We start from the raw sequence: 27753 nt of genomic DNA, 5'->3' as shown, positions 1-27753 counted from the left end.
ACGGATAACCATATAAACAATTATACTTTTTAAAAAATCCGAATATGTGGAGCATTCTCCATACAAGTCCTTGTGTAAATTTTTCTATAGTAGAACGAGTGCGTTACCATAAACCTTGCAGCCAGAGCAACTGTCGGAGCTGTTGTTATAGAAAATTAATCAACACCTTCTGACCAATCAGAATCGAGCATTCAACAGTGTTGGTATAATTTTAAAAAACTGCACATGGTACAAGTCAAGAATAGTAGCGTCTTTACGCAACATTAAGTAGAGCTCTATCTGAAACCACAGATGTTTTTAAATGTTGGCATTTTATGTCTAATTTGTCTTTTCCAACTAATTCAAATTTAATGCTCCATTCATTGCTTTTTGGAATTTTAGCTACTAATGACTTGTTCCGCATGAAGCTTTAAAAAAAAAAAAAAAAACATTCGTCACTTGTATGACATTTTGTCATTTTAATAAGTATGACAAGAAATTATAGCATTCAACAATGCCATTAAATGAAAAGAATGCATCAGTGTAGATGGAAACTCTTTACCTTGACCAAAAGACGAAGTTCTGAAGAGCTTCTTTTGTAATCCTTGCAGTATTCGTATTATGTAAGCTCAATGTGGCCGCAACACCCTACCCCCACTCTATTGTCCTTATCCACCACTCACACTTATCCTTCACTGATAGTGCCTGTTTTGGCCACTATGAATCCGTATGTATTCACTCAGCACAGCAGCTTCATTGTGCTTTTGTCTATCCGTCTATGAGGCAGTGGCTCTGCCTGGTTCAGAGTGGTTTTTGCATCACCAGGGACCACCATGTCCCAGTGAGAAAGCTAGATCTAGTTGTTGTTCAGTCACAGACCCAGATAAGAGTAGAATTTTCTCTTAGTTGTTAATGATATACAGTCCTACAACAATCCATTGTTTTTAATGTGTATGCATGTGTGTGAGTGTGTGGGTGTCCCATGGTTAAAAAAAAGGAAGGAGTCATGTGATGTGCACTGGTTATGACACAGGGGTCGACATCCCCTGAGGCCCAATCTCAGGGTTAGAGACTTCAAACAAAGCCCTCTCACAAGTATCCTCACCCCAAAACGTGAGTTTCTTTCTGCAGTCAACGACTTGAGACTCTACAAAAGCCCTAACTAGCTTTACTAATTTTCTTTATTAATGCAATAATGCAGTGTCAATGACCTGAGAATTCTTAAACCTCTACTGATAATAAAAACAAAAATGCCAGCTACTTCTCCAGCTCTACACTAAACACACAGAGAGTCACCACTGGAGTCATCATGGAACAAATAAAACTGACTGGCAATGACTCAGATCTACCAGCTCCAAAAACTACTATAAAGGTCTGACGCCAAGAATAACATCTGGAGACGTGATTGTCTGGACATATGAAAATCCAACCCAAAGTGAAAAGTGTGAAGACAAGGAGACACTGGACTACTGTGCAGTGAAATGTGTTCAGAGAGAAATATAGAAAACGCAGGTTTTGAAATAACTATTCATGACAAAAGAAGTATTCTTTGGTCATTTAAATAAACTGACTTAATAATTCTCCCTGACATAAAAGTTTAAATATCTGTCCGCACTACTGACAATAAAGTTGTCCACACTTTATACCCAGATTTTGATTTACCCAGCAAACCAAAGACTAAAGACAATTCTAAATGTACTAAACAGGGAAATTCCTCACATCATTCCCGAATCTGTGTAATTCACAAGACTGCCTTAACTTCCTTTAGATATAATGTTCTAAAAATGGCATTTTGTTCAAACAAACCTTCTTTGGGAAAGGCAGACTGGTCAGTGACATCATTCAAACTGACATGGATCTCATGGAAATCAGTTTTTTTCTCCACAGAAGCTCTGAGGATCATGAGAGAGACATCTCGAGCATCTTCAATCACCACTAATGATGTATACACCGACCCCCCCATTCCCTCCATGCACACTGAAATGAAGAACATTAACGTATAACCGATGCAATGCTGATGATGCTGTAAACAGTTCAGCTGAAAATTTCGAAGACTTTCACTAAAGATCACAACACGAATACTACACTGGAATTCCAGACCTGCCTCAAGTCATTCTCCAAAGAGCTTACCTTGGAAATCAAGCTCAAATCCAGAATTTTAACGATTACGATAAATCTATGAGGTACGCAGAGCTGTCTAATCACAAATTGTGACTATCATGACCCCGCAGCTGCTGTTGAAAGCTTAGCTCATTACTGTCATACCTGATAAACATCTCCGATATGCCACCATGAATGAATCAACCTCCTACATGGCACCAGTCCATCACTGTAGCATCTTCTCAGCACCTGCTCAGTAACAGTCCATACGAACTGACTCCCAGAAGCCAGCAGGTCCTCTATGCCACACAAGAAGCCCAGAGCCATGTTTTTTTCTGGAGGAAATGCTAAGAAGCAATACTCCTGCGGGAATTCTCCCAACCTAACTGTAACCCAATAAAAGGTTTGGGTCTGGATTATAGTAGCTGAGCTCAATGCTGCATACACAGGCTCAAATCCAAGACTTTCCCCCTTTGGAAGAGAGAGCTGGAGGGCAGGCCCCAGAGCTTACCCGTTCTGCCCACTTTTCAAACACACACACAAAAACATATACACATGCGGACTCAAAGTATATACACACACAAGCAGACACAATGACTGCCCCAGTCTTTCCGCTTCATCCACACAAACAGGCATTGTGGTTTCTTACTCTGTTATTTTCATGTCTTTCCAAAGCCTCTCACTCAAACGCTGCACTATGGCCAGACATTAAGTAAAGATGTACGTGCACAAAAAGAATAGCTGTTTTGATTCTTGCACTGATTAGCAGATAATGGTGTAGACTGATGACTCCAATAGCTGCAGTTTATCCAGGCCTTTTTAAAACATGCTGATGTCCTTCTGTATATAATAATGGCTCATGATGTTTCTACGCAGTGGTGTTATTTGATGTTTCGGCGCTGAGCAAATGAGCCTACTTAAGAGATACTTTACATTCTGAAGATACTTTATGTAGGTTTCTGAGCTTCCACAGGGTGTCATTTCCTCCAGGCATCAGATGACTCCACCCGGTATATTCCAAAGGAAATCCTTTTAAAAATAACCTTTAGTTTGTCTGTCCGTGACATGAGGGTGGCGGTAGGACAACACAGCTCTGTCTGCACTTTGACTTTGGAAAATATTGTACTTGGAAAAAAAAAAAAAAAAAAAAAAAGACAGCATATTTGCATATGCGGATAGTCCCACATGGAAACTCTAAAAATTTGCCTCACCATTTGCTTCAGTGGATAATCTCAACTAGATACTGCAGAGTTGTACCTAGGAATTGCTGCTGTTATTATAAAGCCATTCCTATGCTTATTCCAGGTCTCCCATTCAAAGTAGACTTATACTGGACATCCTTTCAAGACACTATACAGTATGATTTGACTTTATAGTATACAGTTGTAGAAGAGTAATGATTTATAATTCCACTGTCCGGTGTAGCCAAGGGTTCCCTTTCCTCTCAAAGGTTCTTCCGCATGTTGTCTCAGGGAGTTTCCCACTGTCACCTCTGGCTTGCACATTTGGGATCTAAAGCTACATCCAGATTTCTGTAAAGCTGGTTTGTGACAATATCTACTGTTAAAAGCACTATACAAATAAAACTGAATGTAACTGAATATTTATCCATCAGATCAAGGAATGGGGAACTTCATAGGAAAATAAGCTTATATTTGAAATAAATATTCTTTAGAGTGATTAATGTGTGTGCTCAAAGTCTTGCTATTGGCTTCAGATGAAGAAATTATATATAGTCTCACATACAAGAAGCGGTCTTGTGTTGCAGCTGGAAACCCATTTCCCCCCAGGTTGTTTGTGAGAAAGCAGTCTCTCAGAACACACTAAGATGACGTTAGGAATAAGGAACTAAAGTAGACATGTGCATGTGCACTGCTGTGTGGCTCCTGACTTCACATGATTAATATGTTTGTGAAATAAAAAGAACAGATCCAAGTGGAAGTAAAAATAGTGTGACTGAAACTGAGGAACAATCAAGCATCAGCTATAATATACACTGCCACTGCTGGCTAAATCAGTGCACCAGGCTGCTTTATGAAACCAGGCCAATCAATATTAAAGAACTGCAACAACAGGGCTAATTTGATTTGCCCCAAATTGGATAATAACCCAGCAACCTCCACCACACAACTCAAGCTGGGTATTATAAACAATATCATAAACAGGGTTGAAGGGTAGCTTTCATTCACTGCTAACTTTGCTAATAGAGAATGAAAGATTGTAATGTCTATGATGAGCATAAAAAAGCATTTTTGTCATTTTTATTAACAGCTTTTTAATTCATAATACACAACAAAAGTTAAATTGACATAACAAAAGTTACTTAAAGCATGTTGTATCATGTATCTTAATACACTGTTTTACACATATAATTACATTTAGTGAAAAAATGAAAATTTATGATGCACAATGCTAATTAATTACATATATGTCATTTATGGCTTTGGGCTACCAATCAGAAGGTTGTTAGTTTAAATCCCACCACCTCCAAAGCTGTCGCTGTTGGGTTCTTGAACAAGGCCCATAATCCTCATTTGCTCAACAGTATCCTGTCTCTAAGTCGTTTAGGATAAAAACGTCAACCAGATGAGTAAATGTATATGTACATGGGTCTGTACTTCAGCACATTCCACTGTCTGTGTGCTGGCTTGTCACACTGACACAGTGAACATCTACTCTGCAAATGGCCACCACAATAAATAAGGTAGAATAAGGGAATGTGTTTTTTCGCACGTAGTGGAATGCACAGAAAGACAGGATATAAGCTTCAGCAGGTTTAAACATGCCACTGTGTCTAAACCAACACCAGTTGTTAAGTTCAGCGTTCAAACATAGGAACAGGGGATCAAAACAAGATCTACCCTGAAACAGGTTAGGGTTTTGCGGAGAAGCTCTTATTTCCCACTTGTTAATCAGGGCTGACATTCTGGGACCCCGGGACGGTTTATTAGATATCTGTCGCCATTAGATACGGCATATCATTTTGACCACTGTAGTTACTTCCTCTAATAGTTAAACAGCCAGGCATTTATCAGATATCAAATTTAATTTATGGGATAATGATAAATACACTGAGCTGTCATCTTATTAGGTCCAGCTCATTTTTATGTACTCACTGGTACGAACGCTGTGCCTGATTCACTTGTACCAGTGGCACACACACTATACACCTACCATGTCATGCTTCACTGCTCTGCTGAGAACAGTGTATTACCCAGATAATATCTACGTACTGGTGAGCCTATGATGGTCCCTTTTCATATATGAAATATAAGTATACATATAGCAATTGGATCAGGTAAAATTGACATTGCACAGCATTATATTGCACAACAACTTCACATATCTGCACTTTATTCCAAATATAGTTATATTGTTGCTGTCTTTTATATCCCTTATATTTTTCCTTTTCGACCTGTATACAAGTTCTGGCTTATGTAAATTCTATTTTATGTCAGAGACAGTCGAAAAAAGCATTACAGTGCATGTCGTACTGTGTATGGTTGTGTGTGAGACCAAGAAAATTTTAATTTGAATCTGAATTGGGTAATGAGTGCAGGATCACACTTTTTTCCATTATGCCTCTCTCTTTTACACTCTAAGCCTTTATTCTACCAATTATAGACATTTGCAGGATGTTAATTAACACAGGAGCAAACAAAGTGGACTACAGCCAACGCCTTTCCTAATCACTTGAGACGTATCTGATTCAATTCATTCAGGTGTTTGGAATTAGAGCAGATATCTATCTCAGCGTTCCAGCTTTCCAGGGTGAGAGACAGCGTGTGGAGAAGGAGGAGCAGGAAAAGACCTGTGTGCTTCAGTACAAAATGAGCTTGTGTCAGCTCTCTGAGGTTCAGCTTGTAGTCGCAGACAACACAGTAGTGAACATAGACCAAAACAAACACACCCACATCCCCAGCTCACAGGCTCTGCAAGGCATCCTCATCCTAATCCCTCCCAAACACACACACACACACACACACAAAGTGCCTCCAGGTTGGAAATATACCCTACTGTTCTTCCAAAACAGAACCCCTTTGCTTTAAGATTAAGATACACCAGTGAAAAATCTGCATATTTGACTAAACATTAACTAACTAGGAACTAAAAAAGACAAAAAAAAAAATCTGAGAACCAAAAACAATAAGAGTAACAAGTTCAGTTAGGACCATATACAGTCAGCTCAAGAATTACTGGCAGCCTTACACACACAAAGAGAGATTCTGTACTGAGAGGTGAGAGGTCAGGAGCTTCCTTGCTCTGTGTTCTTCAATCGAATCAAGCATTATAGGAGATGATTCAAATGGATGGAGCATGGAAATTGAATTGTGTATGTTTGAATTATATACGTCATTAAATAAAATTGTGGCGCATTTAATAAATATATATTTTGTCCCTATATTTTAACTTCCTAGGGGTAATATTTGCCTTCAAAACATGTAAATCAGAACCCAAAATACAAATCTCAAACATTTTGTTTGAAAGAACTAAACTTTTGTAATAAATATGCCCGAGAGAACTATAATACATGCAACTATAAATATTACAGGCATCATGCATTTACAGTATATGCTATGTCTAACACTAACCATGGCATAGAATAAACACAAAGCGTTAGAGGTTGAGTAGGAACACTGAATAGATTGTCCAGTACATCTGTCAACTCTTGCCTCTATTTTTGTCTAGTATTCCTGCCTCAGCTTGGCAATTCATGATGATCTCACACCCTGACTCACGGTACGCTAGTGTCATCTGCGTGACCTCTGCATTGTGAAGACTCATACATCAGGGGTTGTACAGACATATCTTTTCACTGCAATAGCGATTACTCTCCAAGCTAGATACTGCTAAACCCTTAAGCGCTTATTGTCTGGTTTTCAACTGCATGTTGGTTTTAGAGAACACCCACAATGCATTGCTCAACCAAGAATCTATTCTGACTACGGTAGTAGAGGGAGGAAGGCTACCCATTAGGAAATGATTGGTACTAAAGTTGTTTTATAATATATAGTCATTAATTTATATAGTTTTTATATATTTATTTCTTTAAAGTGGACTTTCAACACACACACGCTTTAATTATTTAATTATTCTAGTGGCAGTTGATCCCTCTCCTACACTCTCGCTAATGAAAGCCGTTCCATTAAAAGATTCTCTCACTCATGATCATGATCACATTCGCACAATGTTAAACGTGTGAAGATCCCACAGAGGTGAGAATGAATCAGAACTAAGGCTCATACAGACCCGATGTGCAAGCAGCTGTCGGAAAACCAACATCCACGCATTACACACAGATAAAGGCACATGTCCCAAGTCCAATCTGACTGACTACAACCTCTGTTTGTCTCGCTAAAGCGCTAGTGTGATCACTTTAAACTCCAGATCACTCAATAATCTACAGTTTATTACATAAAAAAAATGATCACATTAAACAAAACATTGGATTGGATTGAGTTAATATTAATCATGTTCAGTCCAATAGCAATCTCCACTCTCTAAGCGTCATTTTATTGGTACTTATTTCGTAATCTTATTGGAGAAACACTGTCAGTGAAATAAACCATGAGTTCACCGAAGGAAGCAAAAACAAGTCTGATAAAGTCTGATAAAAAAGACAGGAAGAAAGGTTTCAGCAGCACAGTCAGCCCCTGCTTTGTGAGTCCCGACAGCATGTCTGGCCCTGCCACTACTGAACCATTGAGATGTCCATTTGGACTAAGATTTGGGGTTTTGCTGCTGGCACTGGGCTACAGAGCAGCACCCCACAGAGCTGTCTCTGAACAGTGGTAAACATTGTGAGCGCGTGTGTGTGTGTGTGTGTGTGTGTGTGTGCCTAACACAGATGCCACGGACCAGAAGGCGGAGGTAAACGATGCCACTGTCTAACGTCACTTGCATGCTGTCTGTCTGCCCCCACTAATAAGGTCTCTGAGGGATAGCACAGATGCTGAGCTGAATAGAGAGACAGAATAGAGAGGAGAAGAAAAAGGGGTGTTGGGTTTAAATATCACATGCAATAGATGACCAGCATGAATAGATTCCCTTAGCTTCCCTGCATGGGCCAAAATGACCTAAGGGGGAATGTACCATTTTCTAGTGTTAGGCTACACAACTGGGTAAGGCTTTTTTTTTGTAATTGTATATATGGATAATACGGATAATAGTTTTTTTGTATTATTACAATACTGACAAAAACACACATAGCCATTAAGTAAGAAATACTCTACTGTGTAACTCTAAGACTTGGGCATGGAGCAGCTGTTAAAAATTCAAGTGCCTGCAAACACTTCAACTGGTTGCAACACTTGAGGTGTTGTATTACTACAAATCATGTTCAGTTCCCCGTGGCATCACTGGATGCCCAATTCAATTACAAGTATGCATGGTTTTATTGAATCATAAGAACAGTATGTTTCCTCAATACCTAATTTGAATGCCTACTTAGTCACTCAGGCAGTGTAGAAGTTGGAATGATACTTGGTGAAAGGGCGGAAACACAGACCACGTTAGATTTCCTGCTTATGCTCAAACATATGTAGCTTCTACTATCCTGTTTATTCATTTCATAAAGGTTATACTTGTAGTTTACCCTCCATACGGTCGAAGCCAAACGTGTGAGCAAAATCTGTTTCGTACAAATGATTTCTCCATTCAAATGTATAGTATTTGGTTATTCGACACATACAGGACTTTACTAACTGAATCAATATGAGGTGTTGAGAGACAACAAAAATAATTCTGTGTCGTTGGATGTATAATGTGTTACCATCTGGCTGAAACATACCGAAACATTTAAATTTATTTTGAGGCTTTTTCAAACAGCTAAATAATCTGTTTATGATTCTATTAATGTATTCTTTAATGGTGTATTAATCTGTGATAAATAATGAAACAAAAGTAATTCTTACTAATGGACTCATACTTTTCGATCCATCCCATCATCAATCTCAATTCCTAACACATTTCTGTTCTTTCATTTTATATCCATATATCAATATGTTATTTACAAGTACTGTTCATATGTTCCTCTATCCTCCTTCCTAAGGAATTGTTGTACAAACACCGGTCAATACTACACAACACCTCTGTTACAACACAGCATGCTTATTTAACTGCTACAACGCTATACGACATCGATCTCGCTAAATTGTTAACTAATTTTAACCTAATTAAATTTACTCTCACTGGATTAGATTTAAACACAACAGGCTGCTAAGAGAAAGAACCCTCCCATTAACTCTAACATCCATATTTAATAAGCTCTTGGGAGGCTCATGGGAAGAATACGGCCAAAGACGCAACAAATCTGTCAAGGGTCAGGCACAGTTCATCGATCAGCTTTATCACTTTGAGTGTACATTAGGTTGAATCTTCGTTGTCATCCTAAGAGGAGTCAGAGAAGTTTTCATACCATACAATACATTTAGTGTATTAGGTTTCATAGATGTTTCTTTATAATGTTTTATAGATGTTTCTTTACTGTATGTTAAGATATAAACAGGACAAAAAAAAATCAAATATCAGTTTTCAAATTTTCATTTCCCTTTCTGACTATGATATACTATTATATTTATTTTATTATTACTAATTTATTATTACTTTATAATTGTCTCCAGTCCCTTTAGTATCATCTATATAACTCATGGAACCTCTCAGTTGTGGTAGCTCAGTGGTTAAGATGTTGGACTACTGATCAGAAGGTCATGAGTTCAAGCTGCCACTGCTGGGCCCTTGAGCATGGCCCTTAACCCTCAACTACTCAGTTGTATGAAAAATGAGATAAATGTAAGTTGCTCTGGATAAGCACGTCTGCCAAATGCCATAAATGTAATATTCACCTCATCATTCTTTCCTGATATCAGTGACGTTCAAGCGTCTCTTCTGCCAGATGTCAAATACTGCCTTTTCATTAAATCGTGTCTTTTCAAATTATTATTTTTCTGCATTTATGTTTTGGATTGCTGTTTTCTTGTTGGAGGATACACCTATGTTCCACTGTTAACATCTCGGAATCATTATTTGTAGATAAATTCTAAAATAGAGGTATATTTTTCCTTTTCCACTCACTCAACAACCATGAGGGCTGTAAACTTTAGCAGTCAACTGTATGTGGACCCAGCTTTGTGTTATTTATATTTATAACCTCTTGTATTTGCATACTGGGTTCTTACTTAAGGGTAATTTTTAACATTATGAATTGCGCGTACGTGTCATATGGATAGATCAGTTTGTATTTACTTCAGCCTACACCTGAAATTCCTTGTTCTTTTTTGACACGAACGTTGCACGCCCATTAGTTCATAGTCATCACCTTTCTCCAAACGTACTCATTACCTCAGCATCCCCAAGTCAATCACACTGTCTATAGAATCAGCTGAAGAAGACGGCTACCAGCGTCCCAGACGTTCAGCGTTTGGGAGCAGCGGTCTGGGTAGCACACACTTCGAGAGAATCAGGTTTCAGCTCAAGCTCAGGTCATATTGGTAGCGTGACTGACACCATTGTGCTGACACAGGTCATTTTCATTAGCAGATGAAGCTATAACATGACAGTGCTTTCTTTAAGTGCAGTGAAGAACACAATACACCTCAATACATATAGAGTAGACCTGAGACTGCTGTAATTGTACACCATACACAGCAACAGCATTTTAACACAAGTTTCTATAATTCTTTAAACATTAAACCTTTTTTTTTTCCACCCAGCCCTGTGTGCTACTTCAATATTATGGATCAGATCCACAGTGACATTCGCAGATGATTAAATGTGATGGTGCAATTGTGTAGACAGAACTCTCACACCACAAAAGAAGGGCTGATTCATAGCAGGAAATCCTGTCTCATCACCTCTCTGGATATTCACCAGAAGAGAATCCACAGGTCATAGGGTGTTGCGAAATTCTCTTGTCTGAACTGAATAAAAGTTCCAGCTGGGTTGAACTCTATACCGGCTAATCACCTTCCACTGAAAGGCAAAAATAGTTACCTAGTTCACAATATACATTATACATTAACTACAATCTGGTGCCCATCAGGCTGTCAGACACAGACGATCTCTTTCTTTTGAGTCTCTTCTCAAAGTTAACCGATGCACACACACTGTCCTTGTCAGCTGAAAGGTCTAGCTCTGTGAAAAAGGCCTTCTGATTTACTCCAGGGTATTTGATCAAACTCTAATCAAAGTTGCAAATAAAACGTATAATGGAGACCAAATTAAAAGAGTTGGATTTAAATTCTTGTCACATGCTCTTCAAAGAACAACCATATAACGTTGTGGCCCTGATCTGTAAACTCTATTTAGAGAAATCTCTATCGCTGAATTCTGGGAAACCTTGCGCCAAAATCTTGTGAATGAAGCCAGTTTAACAAATGCAGCAATAAATGCAGTCAGTCTACCTAGTTAAGTGTGCTGTCTCACAATGTCATCAAGTTTTTGGATAGTTGCTTGCCATGGCGAAATTTACTGTACATAAGATGAATCATTTCAGTTTGTAATCAGATATTATCAAATCGGAATCAGATGTAATCTAAATGTCCGTGATGCTCCTGCACTGTCACATTGTCAAAACAGAGGAAAGCTCTTACACACTCTTTACAGGTGTCAACAGCCAAAGATTTAAAATAATAAAAAAAAAGGGTCAAAAAAGATAATAATTGAATCAACTTACACTGTGAACACAAGCTAATTGTCATTTCTCTTTGACCGCGAGTACAAACAGGCAGCAACAATGACGTACAGTGGCGCTGTTAAATTTATGTTGAATTGACTGAGTTAAAACAGCGAATAGTCAAAATAAAAGCTCTTCGTCCAACCGAAGCCCTGTGTTTCATTCAGTCTTTGGCTTTTGACTCACCCCACAGTCAGGTCTGACTAATGGTGAGATTATACAGCAGTGTGAAGTGGCTAGAAGACTTTGGCCAGAGATCCTGACACTTCTGCACGCTTCTTTTCCCCTGATTCACACACACACACCGGCTCAGACAGACACAAGGGAGTACAGGAAAAGGGAGGAGGGATCCTCTAGCTCACTCTCACTCACTACAGTTTACCTCTCCTCCCCCACATTCAACTAGGCCTATTCATCTGGGACTTTGCACTTTACCCACGCTGCTCTATTGATTTCTGCCATTTCCAGACTGTAGGTCATGACTGCTCCCTGGTGCCTTTCTGTTTCTATATACTCCATGCTAATGTCTCTCTAGAGAGGAAACACACGCACAAATACACACACAGAGCAGTGGCAGACATCTAACCCATCAGCGGTGACCCATCCTTCTGAGGCCAGTCACTATGGAATCAAATTAACAGTCACTATTATTCAGACTCTGCAGTGGTATTAGGTGTATGTGCGTGTTTGTACGTGTGTCTGCGCGTGTGTGAGTGTGTGATGGATGGGGTAATTACTGAACAAATCATCTTCAATTTTCCCCTCTAGCGCGTTAGATGAGCAGCAGGGAAGCTACAGCGTGCTGTATGAAACAGAACGGCGTGCTTTGTTCTCGAGCCTTTCTGCCCGAGATTTATATGGATAAATAAATGAAGTAAAAAGATGCCAGAAAAGCAAACACCTGAAGCTCTATAGGAACGGACTAACCTACCAATCCCAAAGGCCAGAAGGCTTGAGGCTACTGCAGCTACATTGCATATTTGCTTTGATTCTCAGAAAAGGCAGTGAAACCTGTTTCAAAAGCAGCTCCAAGAATGTAAACCAGGAAAAAAAAAACAGTGGAAAACTTAAAAGGATCAGCCATAAATAGACATCAGAGAGCAACAAGTAACAAAGCAACAAAGACTTGCAGCATATTGTGAATGTTTGCTCTGTTTAGCTGCATTATAAGCAACCAACTTTCCACTGCAGACTTGCAGTTATTCTTACGGCCAAAAAAGGCAATGCACTGAAATCCATTAGGTAAATAATGGATTTCATTAGGGAATGCACAATTTTCTGGGGATCTGTTAACAAACATGCTGTCTATTGTTCTGGAAACGTGCCTGTCAAGACAGGGATCCTGCAACAGCAGAGAGCACTTGAAGCATCTGCCATCAAACCCCCCCCACCCCCCCCCCCCCCTCCCCCCCCCCCCCCCCCCCCCCCCCACACACACACACACACATACATGTGCACGAGGTGAACGAGTGTGTCACTGTGAATTAGCCTAGGAATCATTTGAGCGACTAATGCTGCTCAAGAGTCTCACAGATGTGGGAGGATATTAATAAAAATGTTCATGTGTCTGGGATAACATTGTAAAGCTGTCTAATAAACATGGCCTACAAAAACAGCAGCTGTATTTCACAGAAAATTAAATGTCCGTTATTAGACGTAGACAAATATTGAAACACAAAAACAACTTCCATGTACGTCATACAGCAGGTAAAGTAAAAAGCTTTCTGCAGCTTGTTCTTTATCAAGGGAATAAGAGCAACACTCATGGAACAGCTACACACACACACAAAAAAAAAATATATATATATATATATATGCTGTGCATAAACTTCTCATTTTGGATTATTGGGTGGATGGAAATGTAGATGTTATGGATGTTGTGAATTACAGAGCAAAGGACCTGAGGGGAGAAGGAGAGAGTGAGACAGAGATATAACGGCTCGTTTATTTCAGTCTACTGAACAGCCCGACTCTTTCTCACGAGTCAGAGACTGTTTGTTGACCCGACGTACACCACGAGATGGTCATTTCTATGTAAAGCAAGCACAAACCGACAGCCCCAATGATATGCAGCAGCACGGTTACTTTTATCCTCGCGAATCACTTGACGGCTCAGTATAACTCCCACTCCTCTTGTTTTACGCTCCTGTCGTAGTGCACATTGTCCACCACTACTGATGAACATTTATAGCTCATAACGTGGCTCAGGCACACTTTAACTGATTTGCTTTAACTGACTTCTCATTTCCGTGTCCCTTTGGGCCACTCCTGCTGTGACCACCGGCAACAGGGGCTTCGAATTGATTTCCATTATAAACCTGAAAGCCTTCTGTTGTTTCAGTAACAGACATTGACTTTCTGGCTCTCCAAACCTCAAAGCCACTCAAGCTTCCATGCTGATGAAGTCTGTATAAACAAATTACACACACGGTGTGAGTAGTGAGATTTTAAAATCCTGATTCGGCGATAATAAGTTGTCTTTTCACAAGCATGATTGAGATATCCTTTGTGCAGCGCCTGCATTTAAAAACCTGTCCAACGTGATGTCACTGTAAATTTGGCGAGATTAGTCAACACAACCCGGACTGGATTTACAACTGTATCATATGACAACGTTCACTAATCGTAAATGCGTGAAAGAAAATGTGTGAAATGCAGTAAGAGTGAAAATGGCGAGCGAAGTGGCATCCAAAGTCAAATTCTTTAACAAATAACATTGAACAGGCTGAAAAAGACATATAGTAAAGTCTAGATAGAAAAGGTTGGCTTTTTTTTTTTTTTTTTAACATTAAAAGCATGACTTCTCTATGTGAGACCATTAATGTAGCATGAGAGTCAAATGACTCTCATGTGTCTTGGCTGGAATTCAATCTTTTGTGTCTGTTAATAGCTTTATTGAATTGGAACAGCTGACCGCATTAAAGGCAACTGAACATCCGAGACCAACAATCAGCACAATGCCTGTCTGCTTTTGTTCTGTTTGTTTGAATGTGTGTGTGTGTGTATTTGTGTGTGTGTATTTGTGTGGTGTGTGCTCTTTTCATGATCAGTACAATACTAGCCTCATTACAAGCCTGCATGAAATGTAAGGAACAATATGTCTGCCCTCAAGTAAAGCATCACCTGTTAATTCACAGCCCAATCCCTATCTGACGAGAGACTTTCTCTTTTCTCTTCTGAAGCGTGTGTACTTCTTTTGCACGCCTTCACCGCCTTCATCTGCTTCAAATATCCCAATCCTGTCTACCACTTTGCAGAAAGATCAGCTTTATTAGATGTCAGGGCACCGGTCTAAATCTGGTCTGCAGTCTGTCAGCTTCAGACATAGCCCGGATGTCACATGTCCTCTGTTCTCCCATTGTTTGTCTTTCCCAGGAAACGGGAAGTTCACCGCCACGGCCAGCAACACTGAAGGGAAACGACGGGCTTTTTGATAGAGCTGGGTCTTTAAAAACTCTCCTTTCACAACACACAGACCAAAGGTTTAATCAGCACCTACCATGTGTCATTACAGGAAAACAAGAGCATGCATGTCTCCTGGTGCAGCACAGGTTTTTCCTTAAGATTTCCCAAGCACTGTATGATTGACAACCTGGCATGAGATCTTTTTTTTTTTTTTTTTTTTTAATGAGCTTCTTTCAGATTCAAATCTGAAATTCAAATGTGTTATCAGATCCCTTCTCTGTGTCTGTGTCTGATCCATTTCACAAGAATATGAGAAACACTATACTGGAAGAAGAAATCAGGCTTTTGTGTTAAGTTGTGTCATTGTGTTATCTATCCCAGGTTCAGTGTGATCATAAATAATGCTGAAATATTAGTTTTAATAACACTGAGCACTGGGAGAGCTGTGTATACTATTATACATGTCAGGACATTGATATGAAAAGAGCATTAACAGGACAAAAGCGAGGAAGTTAACACAGTTATCCTGCACTCACAGCTACAGAACAGCAAACACACAAGACAAACCTAGAGACAAGACAAAGTGTCTCCTTTCTGAGTAAACAGGAGGAAAAGTGAGTGGAGTGAACAGCACAGTACCTCTGAGTGTTACTGCAGCCCAGCCTCAGGTTCCCAGTGTTGTCTTCCTACCAGAGCCACTTCGCCCTACTTTACACTACAGCCACATGTTCAGTGCGGAAAAACAACATGAAACAGGAAGAATGAAGTCATTAATGCTGAAGTTGAAGCGAAAAACGCAACGCAAATAGATAAACCTTGTTCCCGGTCGCCTTTTTTTTTCCCGTGTTGTCGTTGTTGTCAGGACGCGGGATAGCTACCGCCGCCACGGTCGCGTCCCATTCACACAAAAGCGCACTTCCACTCCGCCCCTTTACCTTCACACACACACACACACACACACACAGACCAGCCCACGCGGCAACCCGTTTTCCTATCCTCACTGAGCGACAACAGCTCGCGCCAGCATTAAGAACAATATTATAAATGATACACAACAGAGGAGCGGGAGGGGCCACGGTGGCTGAGTGGTTAGCACGTTCGCCTCGCACCTGCGGGTTTTCCGGTTCGATTCCCACCTCTGCTGTGTGTGTGTGTGTGTGTGTGTGTGTGTGTGTGTGTGTGTGTGTGTGTGTGTGTGTGTGTGTGGAGCCTGCATGTTCCCCAGTATCCTGTCGGTTTCCTCCTTCCCCCTGCCTAAAGACATGCGTTTTAGACTGGCATTTCCAAAGTGTCTGTGGTATGTGCAACTGTGCCCTGTGATGGGTTTGTGCCCCGAGTCCCTTGGGATAGGCTGTGTAGGATAACTCCATGCATTTATGGAATTTGACAGACACACTTATCCAAAGCGACTTACAGAAGTGCTTTTTGAAGTCTCTATCAATAAATACATCCTGACGCTGGTTCACTAGGTCAGAGACTAAGAATATCAGCAGAAAATGGACAGGAAAACCCAACTCGAAAAGAAGTTAAAATGACTGGTTTTGTTGAGTTGGTTGAGCAAAAATCTATGACAAACACCATACAACTATGTTTAATCCACATATTCAACCTAACCAAAGATTTTTTTTCATAAACTTAAAAAGATGAGTTTTGTGAACAACGCTTCACAAGTTCATCCAAAAAACCTCTGCAAACTTATTAATTGAGTTATTTTTATTATTATTATTATTATTATTATTACTGCCCTCCCATACAGGCGAAAGCGAATACCAATTTTGGATTAAAATCTAACCATTTGTTTACTGTGAGAAAACAATTACAATGAAGGAAAATGGTCGTTTAGTGATTTTTTAAAAGAACTTAACAAACATGTTTACTGTGCATACAGAATTGAGCTTTTGCAGCAATTGTATATAACTAAAGGTAAACATAAAAAACAAAAGAATGAATTATACCGTTTATAGGTTAACTATGCTACACTAAATGGAATAGGTTACTCATTCATTTCTTTATTCAGTCATCTTCAGTAACTGCTTTATTCTGGTCAGGGTTGTGGTGGAGAGCCTTCTGTGAAGCAGGAATGCTTTCAATGGGATGCCAGTCTATTGCAGCACACTATGCACACACTCACTCAGACTTAGTGGAAATTTATTTTAGCCAGTCCACATACCAGCATGTTTTTGAAGGGTAGGAGGAAACCAGAGAACCCAGAGGAAACCAACCCAGCCATGAGGAGAACAGAGTAACTTCACTGAAAATAAAAAAGGAATATATGGTCAGTCAGATATAAGACAACATATTACATATAGTTTACATAAAAATATTCAGTTTCTTATCAAAATATGATTTCATTGCTTATACTAAACTTAATTTAAACAAGTTTCTAATTGCTAGATTGAATTATGTAAATCAATTCACGTAGTGTAAATGTAAACCAATTATATTATGAAATCTGACGAGAATGTTGGCATTGATGTGATCTATAACTAAAAAATTAAATTAAGGTGAATAGCACAGTGGTAATGTGGCTGTTCCAGCATACCAGTGACCCAAATTGAATCCTCAGCTCAGGCGAGAGCATGGAGTTTGACTTTATTCAGGGATTTTAAAACACACGATCAAATCATCTTCCATGTACGAAAACAGATTGTGTCAATGTAACGCAGTTCAATCCCTTGGAACCGATGTACACATTTAAATTAAGCAGATTCACTGAGCTTTTTTATTTCTCAGCATTGCAGATCATTCAACATGTCCATGTGTAAAAGACAGTCTGCAAGTTTAATATTATATATAATTCAGTGCTAAATTTAAAAAATACTAGCTTTCATGCATGCTCGGACCACTCTGAGGCTCATATTGGCCAAGCAAAAAGTGCATGAAATTTATTAATTTTAATTTAGCAAGAATAAACGTTAACAAACGAGTAACGACTGAAGCAACATGCACCATAAATTAATATGGAATGGTTTTTCCTTTTTCATTTTTTTCAAATAATGACATCTTTGTGGTACAGGCAGCCTTTTACACATAATCACTGCAATGTTGTTACATTCAGTTTTAATAGCCTCCCACAGACGATAAGCAGGTGGTCAAGAAGCTGTGTTTGGTGTATTAACATAAAGTGGTCCTAACTTTCAATGATCTGCAGCACTTTTGTGGCAAAAAGAATCCTGGCTCCAGACTTTTTTTTTCTCTTGAAAAAAAAAAATGTGTTAGTCCATGTCTAATAAATGTTTGTACTGACAATGTCTAAATCTGAGCCTTGTCCCAAGTATTTCAATACCCAGTGTACACAGTGTAACTGTGCAGATGACAAATAAACAACTCTTGACTTGAGTCTTGACTCTTGAAAACCCTGTATTGCCATTTTTTGATTAAACTTCAAGATGAGTTCAAGTTAAATACTCCATAATTAGAATATATCAGTAAGAAATAGGCATAAGTGAACAGAAAGATGTTTGCGAGAGACTTTATTTATTTATTTATTTATTTATTTATTTATTCATTTGCAAAGATCTAATTGGAAAAGGCTGACCTGGATCACTCTATTTAGGAACTTGTAGCACATAACATACAGTCTGTACAAGTCTGTCACTAGTGAAAATGTTTCTATTTTGCATTCTTTTCTAAGATCATACAGCAATTTTCATTACAAATTATATTACTGACAACAATTTGAGTGAACAGCAGAGTGTCTTAGTATTTGGTACGTCCCCTTTTTGCTTTAATGACAGTGTACACTCGAGCTGACACGGACTCCACAAGTTCGTGCAAAACCTTATGATCCATTTTAGATCAAATCCATCAGAGTGTCGTCTGAACACATGCTTCAATAGAAGAGATTAGACATGAAGAAAATCTGACTTTTTGCTCAAAGCAGATAACATGGTCAATATCTCACATTTGCTTAAATTTAAATAGGGCAGAATCTTGAATTGTTAACATTCAACTTTCTTTGTTTTAAATATTTCTAAATTCTAAAACCTTCTGTTTATTTCCAATTTTAAATGAAAAAAAAAATCAGTCTGGTTCCAGACTTTCGGACCCCACTGTATATTTGTCTTACAGTTAATATTAACACTTTTGTACGAGACAGTATTGTAATTATATATATATATATATATATATATATATATATATATATATATATATATATATATATATATATATATATATATATATATATAGTGTTATATAGTGCATTTTAAAACACTAAAATTCAACGGTTACTTTACTGTGTGCCAGAAAGAAGTAGGCTTAAATACAAATACAAGTTTTTGTTGAACAAACCAGCACAGACAAACTAAAGGCAGCCATGAGACTCGATAAACAGGCAAAAGGTTCTGCGATCTACAAACACGCTGAACTCAGCAAGGACAAAACTAGAAAGAGGCAGAAACAAAGTCAAACCCGGATATACAAAACATAGGAAAATAAGGCTCAGTAATGTGTGTGTCAAAAGCAGGAGTGAGACTTTGTTGGGAGTTCAGGTTGAGGTAGTGAGTGTAATTGCAAACAGGCATGCTTAAGTTAGACAAACTTGATATAATTAAATGGTTTTTTCCCCATGAGTTGGAATTGGCATGGAATCTATGAATGCAATTTTCTCCCCTTCCACTTTTGGGGGTAACCAGACGTTAAAATACTGTAACTTTACTTCTCATTGAGATACATGTAAAGAGATACATATTTCTTTTTGGGGAAAGTCTGTAGTTTTCAAAACTATATAGTGGAAAATGTCAAAAATGGATGTGTAGGGTTTTCCCAGCCCACCACACATTTCATGAAACTGCATTTAAACTGCATTTGCATTTACAAAAATAGCTGCACGGATGTCAGATCAGATGATAGAATGAAATCTCATACATTATTCGTCAAACTGCTTCATCAAGTTCAAAGTGTGTAAAGACTGGCAACCTTGACTAGTCCAGCTCTGCGATTTCACCCTTGAGTGTGTGCGAAACAGCAATGCATCGCTTGCTCCCTCTCTCACCTCCATAATCATTGGCCTGATAACGTGATGCAATGACTTTCTTGTGACTCACCACCCAAAGAAAACTTTCCACTTCTCACCTTATCAGCCATGAGTAAGGAGGAGGAGGAGGAACAGTACAGCTGGAAACTGTGCTAAGAATATATGCTGTTTTGTACATAACTGTAGTTTAAAAATATAAAGCTGTCTAAAGGTCTTTAAGCCACTTCAACAAAACCTCTAACACAGCAATCTAGAGGAAATGTCATACATGCTAAATCTTGCATATATCATACAGGTTTCCTTTTTTCCATGCCACTCCCTTTTATTTTTCTTCATAGAGAAGGATTTTAAAAAGCTACAGCTGCATGAGAGCTTATTTGCGTGTGGAGGTGTGTGACCATGGCTTTGCTCTAAAAGGCAAAACGTGTGGGGTAGGCCATGCAGAAACAGAGAGAGAGAAAGAGAGAGAGAGAGAGAGAGAGAGAGAAAGAGGGAGGGATGGGGGAAGGAAGGGAGTGTTAGAGCTTTGGGACTCCATAGCATTTGGAACAATAGGAACACTCCTGAAATCATTAAATCCACTGCTGCAGGAAAAAGGAAGGAATGCCAATAAAAAAAAAAAAAAAATTAAAAAAAAATCAGCTTTGTTGTACATAACTTCAACATATTTACAGATGAGACATAATTATAAAATGCATTTACAATATGAAAATAAGCAACAAAGACAGGTGCAACAAAAGGACTTTGTCTAAATACAATAGATACAACAAAAGAGTATCATCTTTGCTTCCCTTGTGCTCACTCTGTGTGTGTGTGTGTGTGTGTGTGTGTGTGTGTGAAAACAGGAGAAGGGGCGAATAGCAGTTTCAGCCTGTTAATTAGAACCACACACCTTGGAAAAACACACCCATCTGCATCACACACTAAACAAAAGATGTCCATGTTTTCTATTATTGTACTCTATACAGAAAGACAGTGATTAGACAGTTATTAAAAATAAGTAAATCATTGCATGTATGTATTAGAATTATTGGCTACCCTGTAATAAGTGTATTGTGTAATTCTAAGTCATGTTAGTACATTAAGAAAATGACAAGGCATACCAAAATTCATGCATGCCAATAATATTGTGATCAAATTAAGCACATTAAAACTAAAGCTAAAACCAGTTGGCACAAGGATTACCCTCCAATTCCCATTTCCATCCCCCACTGACTGAGACTTTGGGAAGACATTATCACATTATTCCTTATCATCCTCCTCCTCCTCCTCCTCCTTATCCAGTGCCATGTGTGCAGTGTGCATCTCAGTGCCCCCCGAAAATCTCCCCTCGGCCTTATCTACCCCAGGGATTATCACAGCCTTGTCATTTCTGTGTCTACCATTCCTCTGCTGCTCTGTCATTTGCATCCATTTACATGTAAATGCTAATGTGGTAGGCTAGCACTTTGTCAGGGATTGTGTTTGAGGGTTGTTAATCATAATGAAATCAAAGGATCATCTGATTTGAGCTCTGTATATAAACCAAGGAACATTTTAAATGTCATGTTTTGTCATAATGCATTCCGTGATATATTACAACACATAGAGAATTTAACGCTTGTGTGATTCAATGCATCTTATATTATATATAGTAAATAGTTGATTATGTATTTACCTATGCCTCTAAAGTAGCAAATGTTAACATGGGGAAATTACTTGTCGAAAGCAAACCCATCACCAGCTTGTGCCCCTTATTGTCACCCAACATCCTGGTTTCTTATTATATAGCATGTCTAATATGATAGCCTGAGGGTAAAAAATTGTCTGTCATTCCTGTATAATTGCCCTAAACTACACATTAATACACATCTTATCAGAAATTATAAAATAGGTTGTTGTTATCCAGTGCATAAAAATTCTGTGAAGTCAGTGAACGAGGTCTGAAAAGGGTGAAAGAAAAAGCTCTAAGTAATTTCTCTGCTTGATCCATTTTACCTCCTGCTTGACTTGTTCAGAAAAATCCTTTCTTTCATATAAGAAACTATGGGCTTTGTAACATTAGATATAGATTTGCATTCTGGGCTTAAAATGAATACACCTTTGGACATCATCATGATTTGGTTATCCTGTTTCACAGTTGTACACAAGCGAAAATTAATTTGAATTAGCAACTTACTCATTGCTCATGTTTTTATTATTTGCATTTTACTTCATAAAAATCATTGGCGATGTTGAGGTAAAATGACTTCCTATGATTTCTGGAACGTGAAAACAGGTGCTCCAATACTGTTGCTCTGTCCAGCATCCTGGAGGGCCACAGTCTGGCACAGTTTGTTGATTTTCACGCAGTAACACACATATTAAACCCAGTAATTAACTGATAAGCTGAGTCAGGTGTGTTTAAACAAGGACATCAAACGGTGCTAGACCTTCTGCACGGTCACTTGGTCTGGCTTGACCTATTGCATACTGACCTCTAGTGGTGTTTCTGGTGGTGTAGTCCCTTGGTCCACTTTGACCCTGACCAGGATAAACAATGAATGGATAGTTCAATGACCCTAGTCTGGTGCAGAAATTGTTGATAACATGTTGATAGTCATTAGTCCAAGCCATTAGAACATGCAAAAATGTGAAGAAGGATCTCTCATCCTTGTTTAATGCATAGGCCAACCAGTATAATGAACATGATGCTGCTATATGATTTTAGAATTAAATTAATCCCACATAGTCTGTGTGAACAGAAAAAGTCAATACAATACATACACTATATGGCTGAACGTTTGTGGACACCTGAGCATCACACCAATATGTGGGTCTTCCCCAAACTGTTACCACAAGGTCGGAAGCACACAGTTGTCTAGAATGTCTTTGTATGTTGTAGCATTAAGATTTCCCTTCACTAGAACTAAGAGGCCCAAACCTGTTCCAGCATGACAATGCCCCTGTGCACAAAGTAAGCTTCATGAAGACATGGTTTGCCAAGGATGGTTTGGAAGAACTCGAGTGTCCACTGAACACATTTGGGATGAACTAGAACTGCAACTACGCCCCAGATCTCCTCATCTGACATCAGTACCTTACTTCACTAATGCTCTTGTGGCTGATTGAGCACAAATCCCCACAGCCATGCTAAAAAAATCTGGTGGACAAGCTTCCCAGAATGGTGGAGGTTATTATAACAGGAACGGGTGGCTAAATCTGGAATTCCACGTTCAAAACATATTGGCGTAATGGTCACGTGTTCACAAATTTCTTTTTGTCGGCCATATAACGTACATTCCAGTGTCCACTGAACAGTGCCATGTGACTTGATAACAGTAACTTTCCTACCGTTCTCTTTTATATTTGAAAAAAAAACCAAGTAATCTAGACACCTAGTAACTTTTTTTTACTTCATACTTTTTTATTGTAATTAGTGCACAGTTACATGTGGAGTGTCAGCCAAAAGGAGGCAGCAGAACTTTGCCTATTTAATAAGAAAACAGAGAAAAAAAGTGGTCCATAGGGTCTTTTGACATATATAGAAGGTCTGGTATTATTAGTCTGTGTACATTAAAAATGCATGTGTACCAGCATCCTTATCATTCCTGTTACTTTTTTTTATATGTCTTATTAAACCCAGCAATCAGCTTTGACTATGGACAATGGATATACTGTAAGTATTCAGGAGCAGATCAAATTTAGAAAATGTGATTCAGGTGGAAAACAGCACTTATTTTATCTTATTTTAAGATTATTAGTAAGTCATTCACTGTACAAGAAAACACAAGTGTGATTTGTATATTTTTTAATTGAATTAAGGGTAAGAATAAGAGTAAGCTATTCCACAATATATTTATCAAATAGAATTTATTGTTTATGATGGTTATGATTTCAGTACATAAGTAGCATTTTAAATATATATTTAACCAATATGTTTTTAACAGCAAAAATGTAAACAAGTAGACAGTAAGTATACACTGGAATACACTTGACACTTACAGCTAGCACTGAGTACAAACACTGAGTAGTAATATAACAGATATAAGATATAATGCTACCACAAAGCATTTTATATCATAGGGTAACAGCATATGTTCAGAATAGGATAGGAAAAAACATTTCTCTGCAAAACAGTTCAGGCATCTTACCTCAATGCACCTTTTTAGAAATGTGTTTCCGTTCTAGAGTTGGTAATATATAATGTATATAAAATATATACACAGATCAGTCATAACGTTAAAATCACTGGTGAAGTGAATAATATTTGATTAGTATTGATTATTGATTGAATAACATTGATTGTCTCCTTACAGTGGCACCTGTCAAGGGGTGGGATATGTGAGGCAGCAAGTGAACAGTCAGTTCTCGAAGTTAATGTGTTGGAAGCCGGAAAAATGGGCAAGCGTAAGGATCTGAGTGACTTTGACTAGGGTCAAATTGTGATGGCTAGATGACTGGGTTAGGGCATCTCCAAAATGGCAGGTTTTGTGGGGTGTTCCTGGTATGCAGTGGTTAGTACCTAACAAAAGTGGTCCAAGGAAGGACAACTAGAGAACCGATTCGTGTGGGGAGCGAAGGCTAGCCTGTCTGGTCCGATCCCACAGAAGAGCTAATGCAGCACAAACTAATGAAAAAGATAATGCTGGCTATGATAGAAAGGTGTCAGAACACACAGTGCATTGCAGCTTGCTGTAAGATGGAGATGAGTAGCTGCAGACTGGTCAGTTGGCACATCAAAACTGGACAATGGAGCAGTGGAAGAAGGTGGCCTGGTCTGATTAATCACATTTTCTTTTACATCATGTGGATGCCCGGGTGCATGTGCGTTGCTTACCTGGGGAAGAGATGGCTCCAAGATGCACTTTGGGAAGAAGGCAAGCTGGCGGAGGCAGTGTGATGCTCTTGGTGATGTTCTGCTGGGAAACCTTGGGTCCTGGCTTTCATGTGGATGTTACTTTGACATGTACCACCTACCTAAACATTGTTGCAGACCAAGTACACCCCTTCATGGCAACAGTATTCCCTAATGGCAGTGGCCTCTTTCAGCAGGATAATGCACCCTGCCACACTGCAAAAATCGTTCAGGAATGGTTTGAGGAACATGACAAAGAGTTCAAGGTTTTGACTTGACCTCCAAGTTCCCCAAATCTCAATCTGACTGAGCATCTAACCTAACCATAACCCTAACCATAACCCTAACCCTAACCCTAACCCTGGGCTGTGCTGGACAAACGAATCTGATCCATGGACACTCCACCTTGCAACTTACAGGCCTTAAAGGATCTGCTGCTAACATCTTGGTGCCAGATACCACAGCACACCTTCAGAGATCTTGTGGAGTCCATGCCTTGACAGGTCAGAGCTGTTTTGGTGGCACGAGGGGGACCTGCACAATATTAGGCAGGTGGTTTTAATTATGGCTGACTGTTATTAATTTTGTGTATGCAGACAAAAAGTATATTGCTAATTTTAATTGTCATTTAAATGTAGACTAATTTTTGCATTAATCACTCCATTTTCATTCATTAGATGTCATCTATGTCCTCATTAAATTAACAACAAAACCTAACAGCAAGGTTTGGTTGATTAGATAAATCTGGTCGCAGTGTGCAATTAACCTCTTTTGTTCTTGTTGCTTTGTTCTTGTTTTGTCCTTGTTGAGGCTTTTGTTGTTGTTCTCTTTATTTCAGCTTTAGCAGGATGCCCATGTGATTTATAAGTATTCATCCAGTCCTCATAGACACAACGCATCCAGACCAAAACATGCTTTAAATACAGAAAGTGTAACAGGATGCAGAAACTGGGAACATGGCAAAAAAATGTACGAAAATAATCAAGACTTCACAATGCCGATGTGAAAACAAAGGGTATGGAAGCTAATGGTATCAACAGTTCACAGATTGGAAGCAGGTGTGTAATTAAGACTGATGGCTTCAAACCTGGAACCTCTATGAACCTCATTGGCTACGTTTACATACACATCAATATTCAGATATTAATTGGAATTTTGCAATATTCTAATCAGTATTGAGTCGTGTAAACACCTCAATCCAATTGCCTGACTCAAATTAAGACAATATTATGATTCCGTAAATTCTGATTCCCATCCTTGGAATATGCTTGTTTTAATCGGAAATGTGTGGCATGCAAACACCTTATTCAGGAAATCCACTCAAAGGAGATACATGCTCGGTCCGCAAGGAATTGTGGGTGCTATCAGATGCTTAGCTGTAGTCTAGGTATTTAGGAATGGCAACTCAGGCATACTTACAACAACCACGTATACAGGAATGTTCCCATGCCTGTATGCATATAAACATCGTATTCGGAATATGGCTGTAACCTGAGTATAGACCTTAAACGGAGTTTGGTGTGCATGTAAACGTAGCCACTGGGATGTGCAAAACAAAACAATTAATGTATTTCAGGTGTATCTCTATCTCTTATAGCACTGTCTCATAACCACATACTGGAAACTGCATTAAAAAGTCTTACAGAAGTCTTTTGAAAGTTTGAGCACCCACAAAAAAAAACAAAACAAAACAATTAACATTGTCTAGTCTCCAAAGTTAAGAATGTATCGTCACTTAACATCATTTGTTAAGACACACTTGTTTTGTTATTGATTGTATCTAAAGTAGTGGACTGCATGGTGTTACAGAAAAAATACAGTGTATACTGTAACAACTATGAGAATTCACACATTTATTATATAGCTATACAACTGCATTCATTTACACTGAGGAGAACAGAGGGAGGTGATGAAACCAGCAGGAACCTTTTACGAAAGAGGCATATTTTTGGATTCGGTTAGAGCCTGGAGACGAATTTGTCATGTCCCATTCTTCCTTTTTTACCCCAGCCATGGACACCAAGATGGCTACACTCATAGGCTTGCTTTGGAATTGGAAAGACTAGAATGACTGGAAGTTTCCATGCATGAGCCATGTTTCTGTGTTTGTGCTGTACATCCTGATATAGAACACAGATTTTTTTTTTTTTTTGCTTTAGCTTGAACAAATTTCCATATTTTCCATTACCCTACCTTTATGATTTTAAGAAACACTGCAAAAGCTGTCTTTTTAACCTCATAAACTTCCAGGATCAGAAGTTCCAGACTCACCTTCTTGTAACTACATCTTTGCTATTTCTTTATCTATAGTTACTAAATAATGCAGTAGTAGTTACTGAATAATAGTGTTCAAATGAATTAATGATTGATAAGCTGGGATATTAAAAGGTTAACTTTAGAGCAAGTTCTAGTCAAACCTTTTGTAGTGTAACCCAAAAATGGTGTCACTTTTGGAGTTTGCAGTTTTGTTTTTTTTTATGACTCAGTTAACTAGTTTTGCAAGTAAAGCACATGCTTACATTCATCACTGGACCAAGTTTTTTTCAGCTGGTTTCACCTGTAGTACAAAACGTAATGGAATTGAGTTTCCACTGAATTTGCAGAGTAGGCATCATCTATGGTAGGTAAATTTTAAATGGAAATCATGATACATTTCTAGAGATTCAATACTGGATATTCTGGCCTGAGGCTTGGCAACTATTTGCTATTACCCAGATAAAAACATTATGAGTTCAACACTAATTAGGGGTCTTAGTTTCTGAAATACAGTAACTATTGTGTAACTAATATTGACAAATCATG

General features: G+C 38.6%; 1 protein-coding gene across 8 annotated transcripts in view; it reads right to left on the bottom strand.

The window, feature by feature from the left end:
* The window catches only part of frmd4ba (FERM domain containing 4Ba), a 51128-nt gene extending 35048 nt beyond the window's left edge, over nt 1-16080 (bottom strand). Inside the window, exon 1 of one of the 8 annotated variants that reach the window (XM_053227092.1) lies at nt 15797-16080. Coding sequence is in view for 4 of the 8 variants with exons in the window: in XM_053227080.1 (XP_053083055.1) it covers nt 2245-2406 (162 nt within the window). In the remaining 4 variants the exon portion in view is untranslated. The other 7 variants (XM_053227100.1, XM_053227094.1, XM_053227080.1 and 4 more) reach the window with 7 other exon arrangements.
* Nucleotides 16081-27753: the final 11673 nt, after the last annotated feature.

The sequence above is a fragment of the Pangasianodon hypophthalmus genome, chromosome 2 (genome assembly GCF_027358585.1).
Source record: "Pangasianodon hypophthalmus isolate fPanHyp1 chromosome 2, fPanHyp1.pri, whole genome shotgun sequence".
Classification (NCBI taxonomy): Eukaryota; Metazoa; Chordata; class Actinopteri; order Siluriformes; family Pangasiidae; genus Pangasianodon; species Pangasianodon hypophthalmus.
The sequence above is the reverse complement of the archived record's forward strand: the minus strand, read 5'-3'. Positions and strand labels throughout refer to the sequence as shown.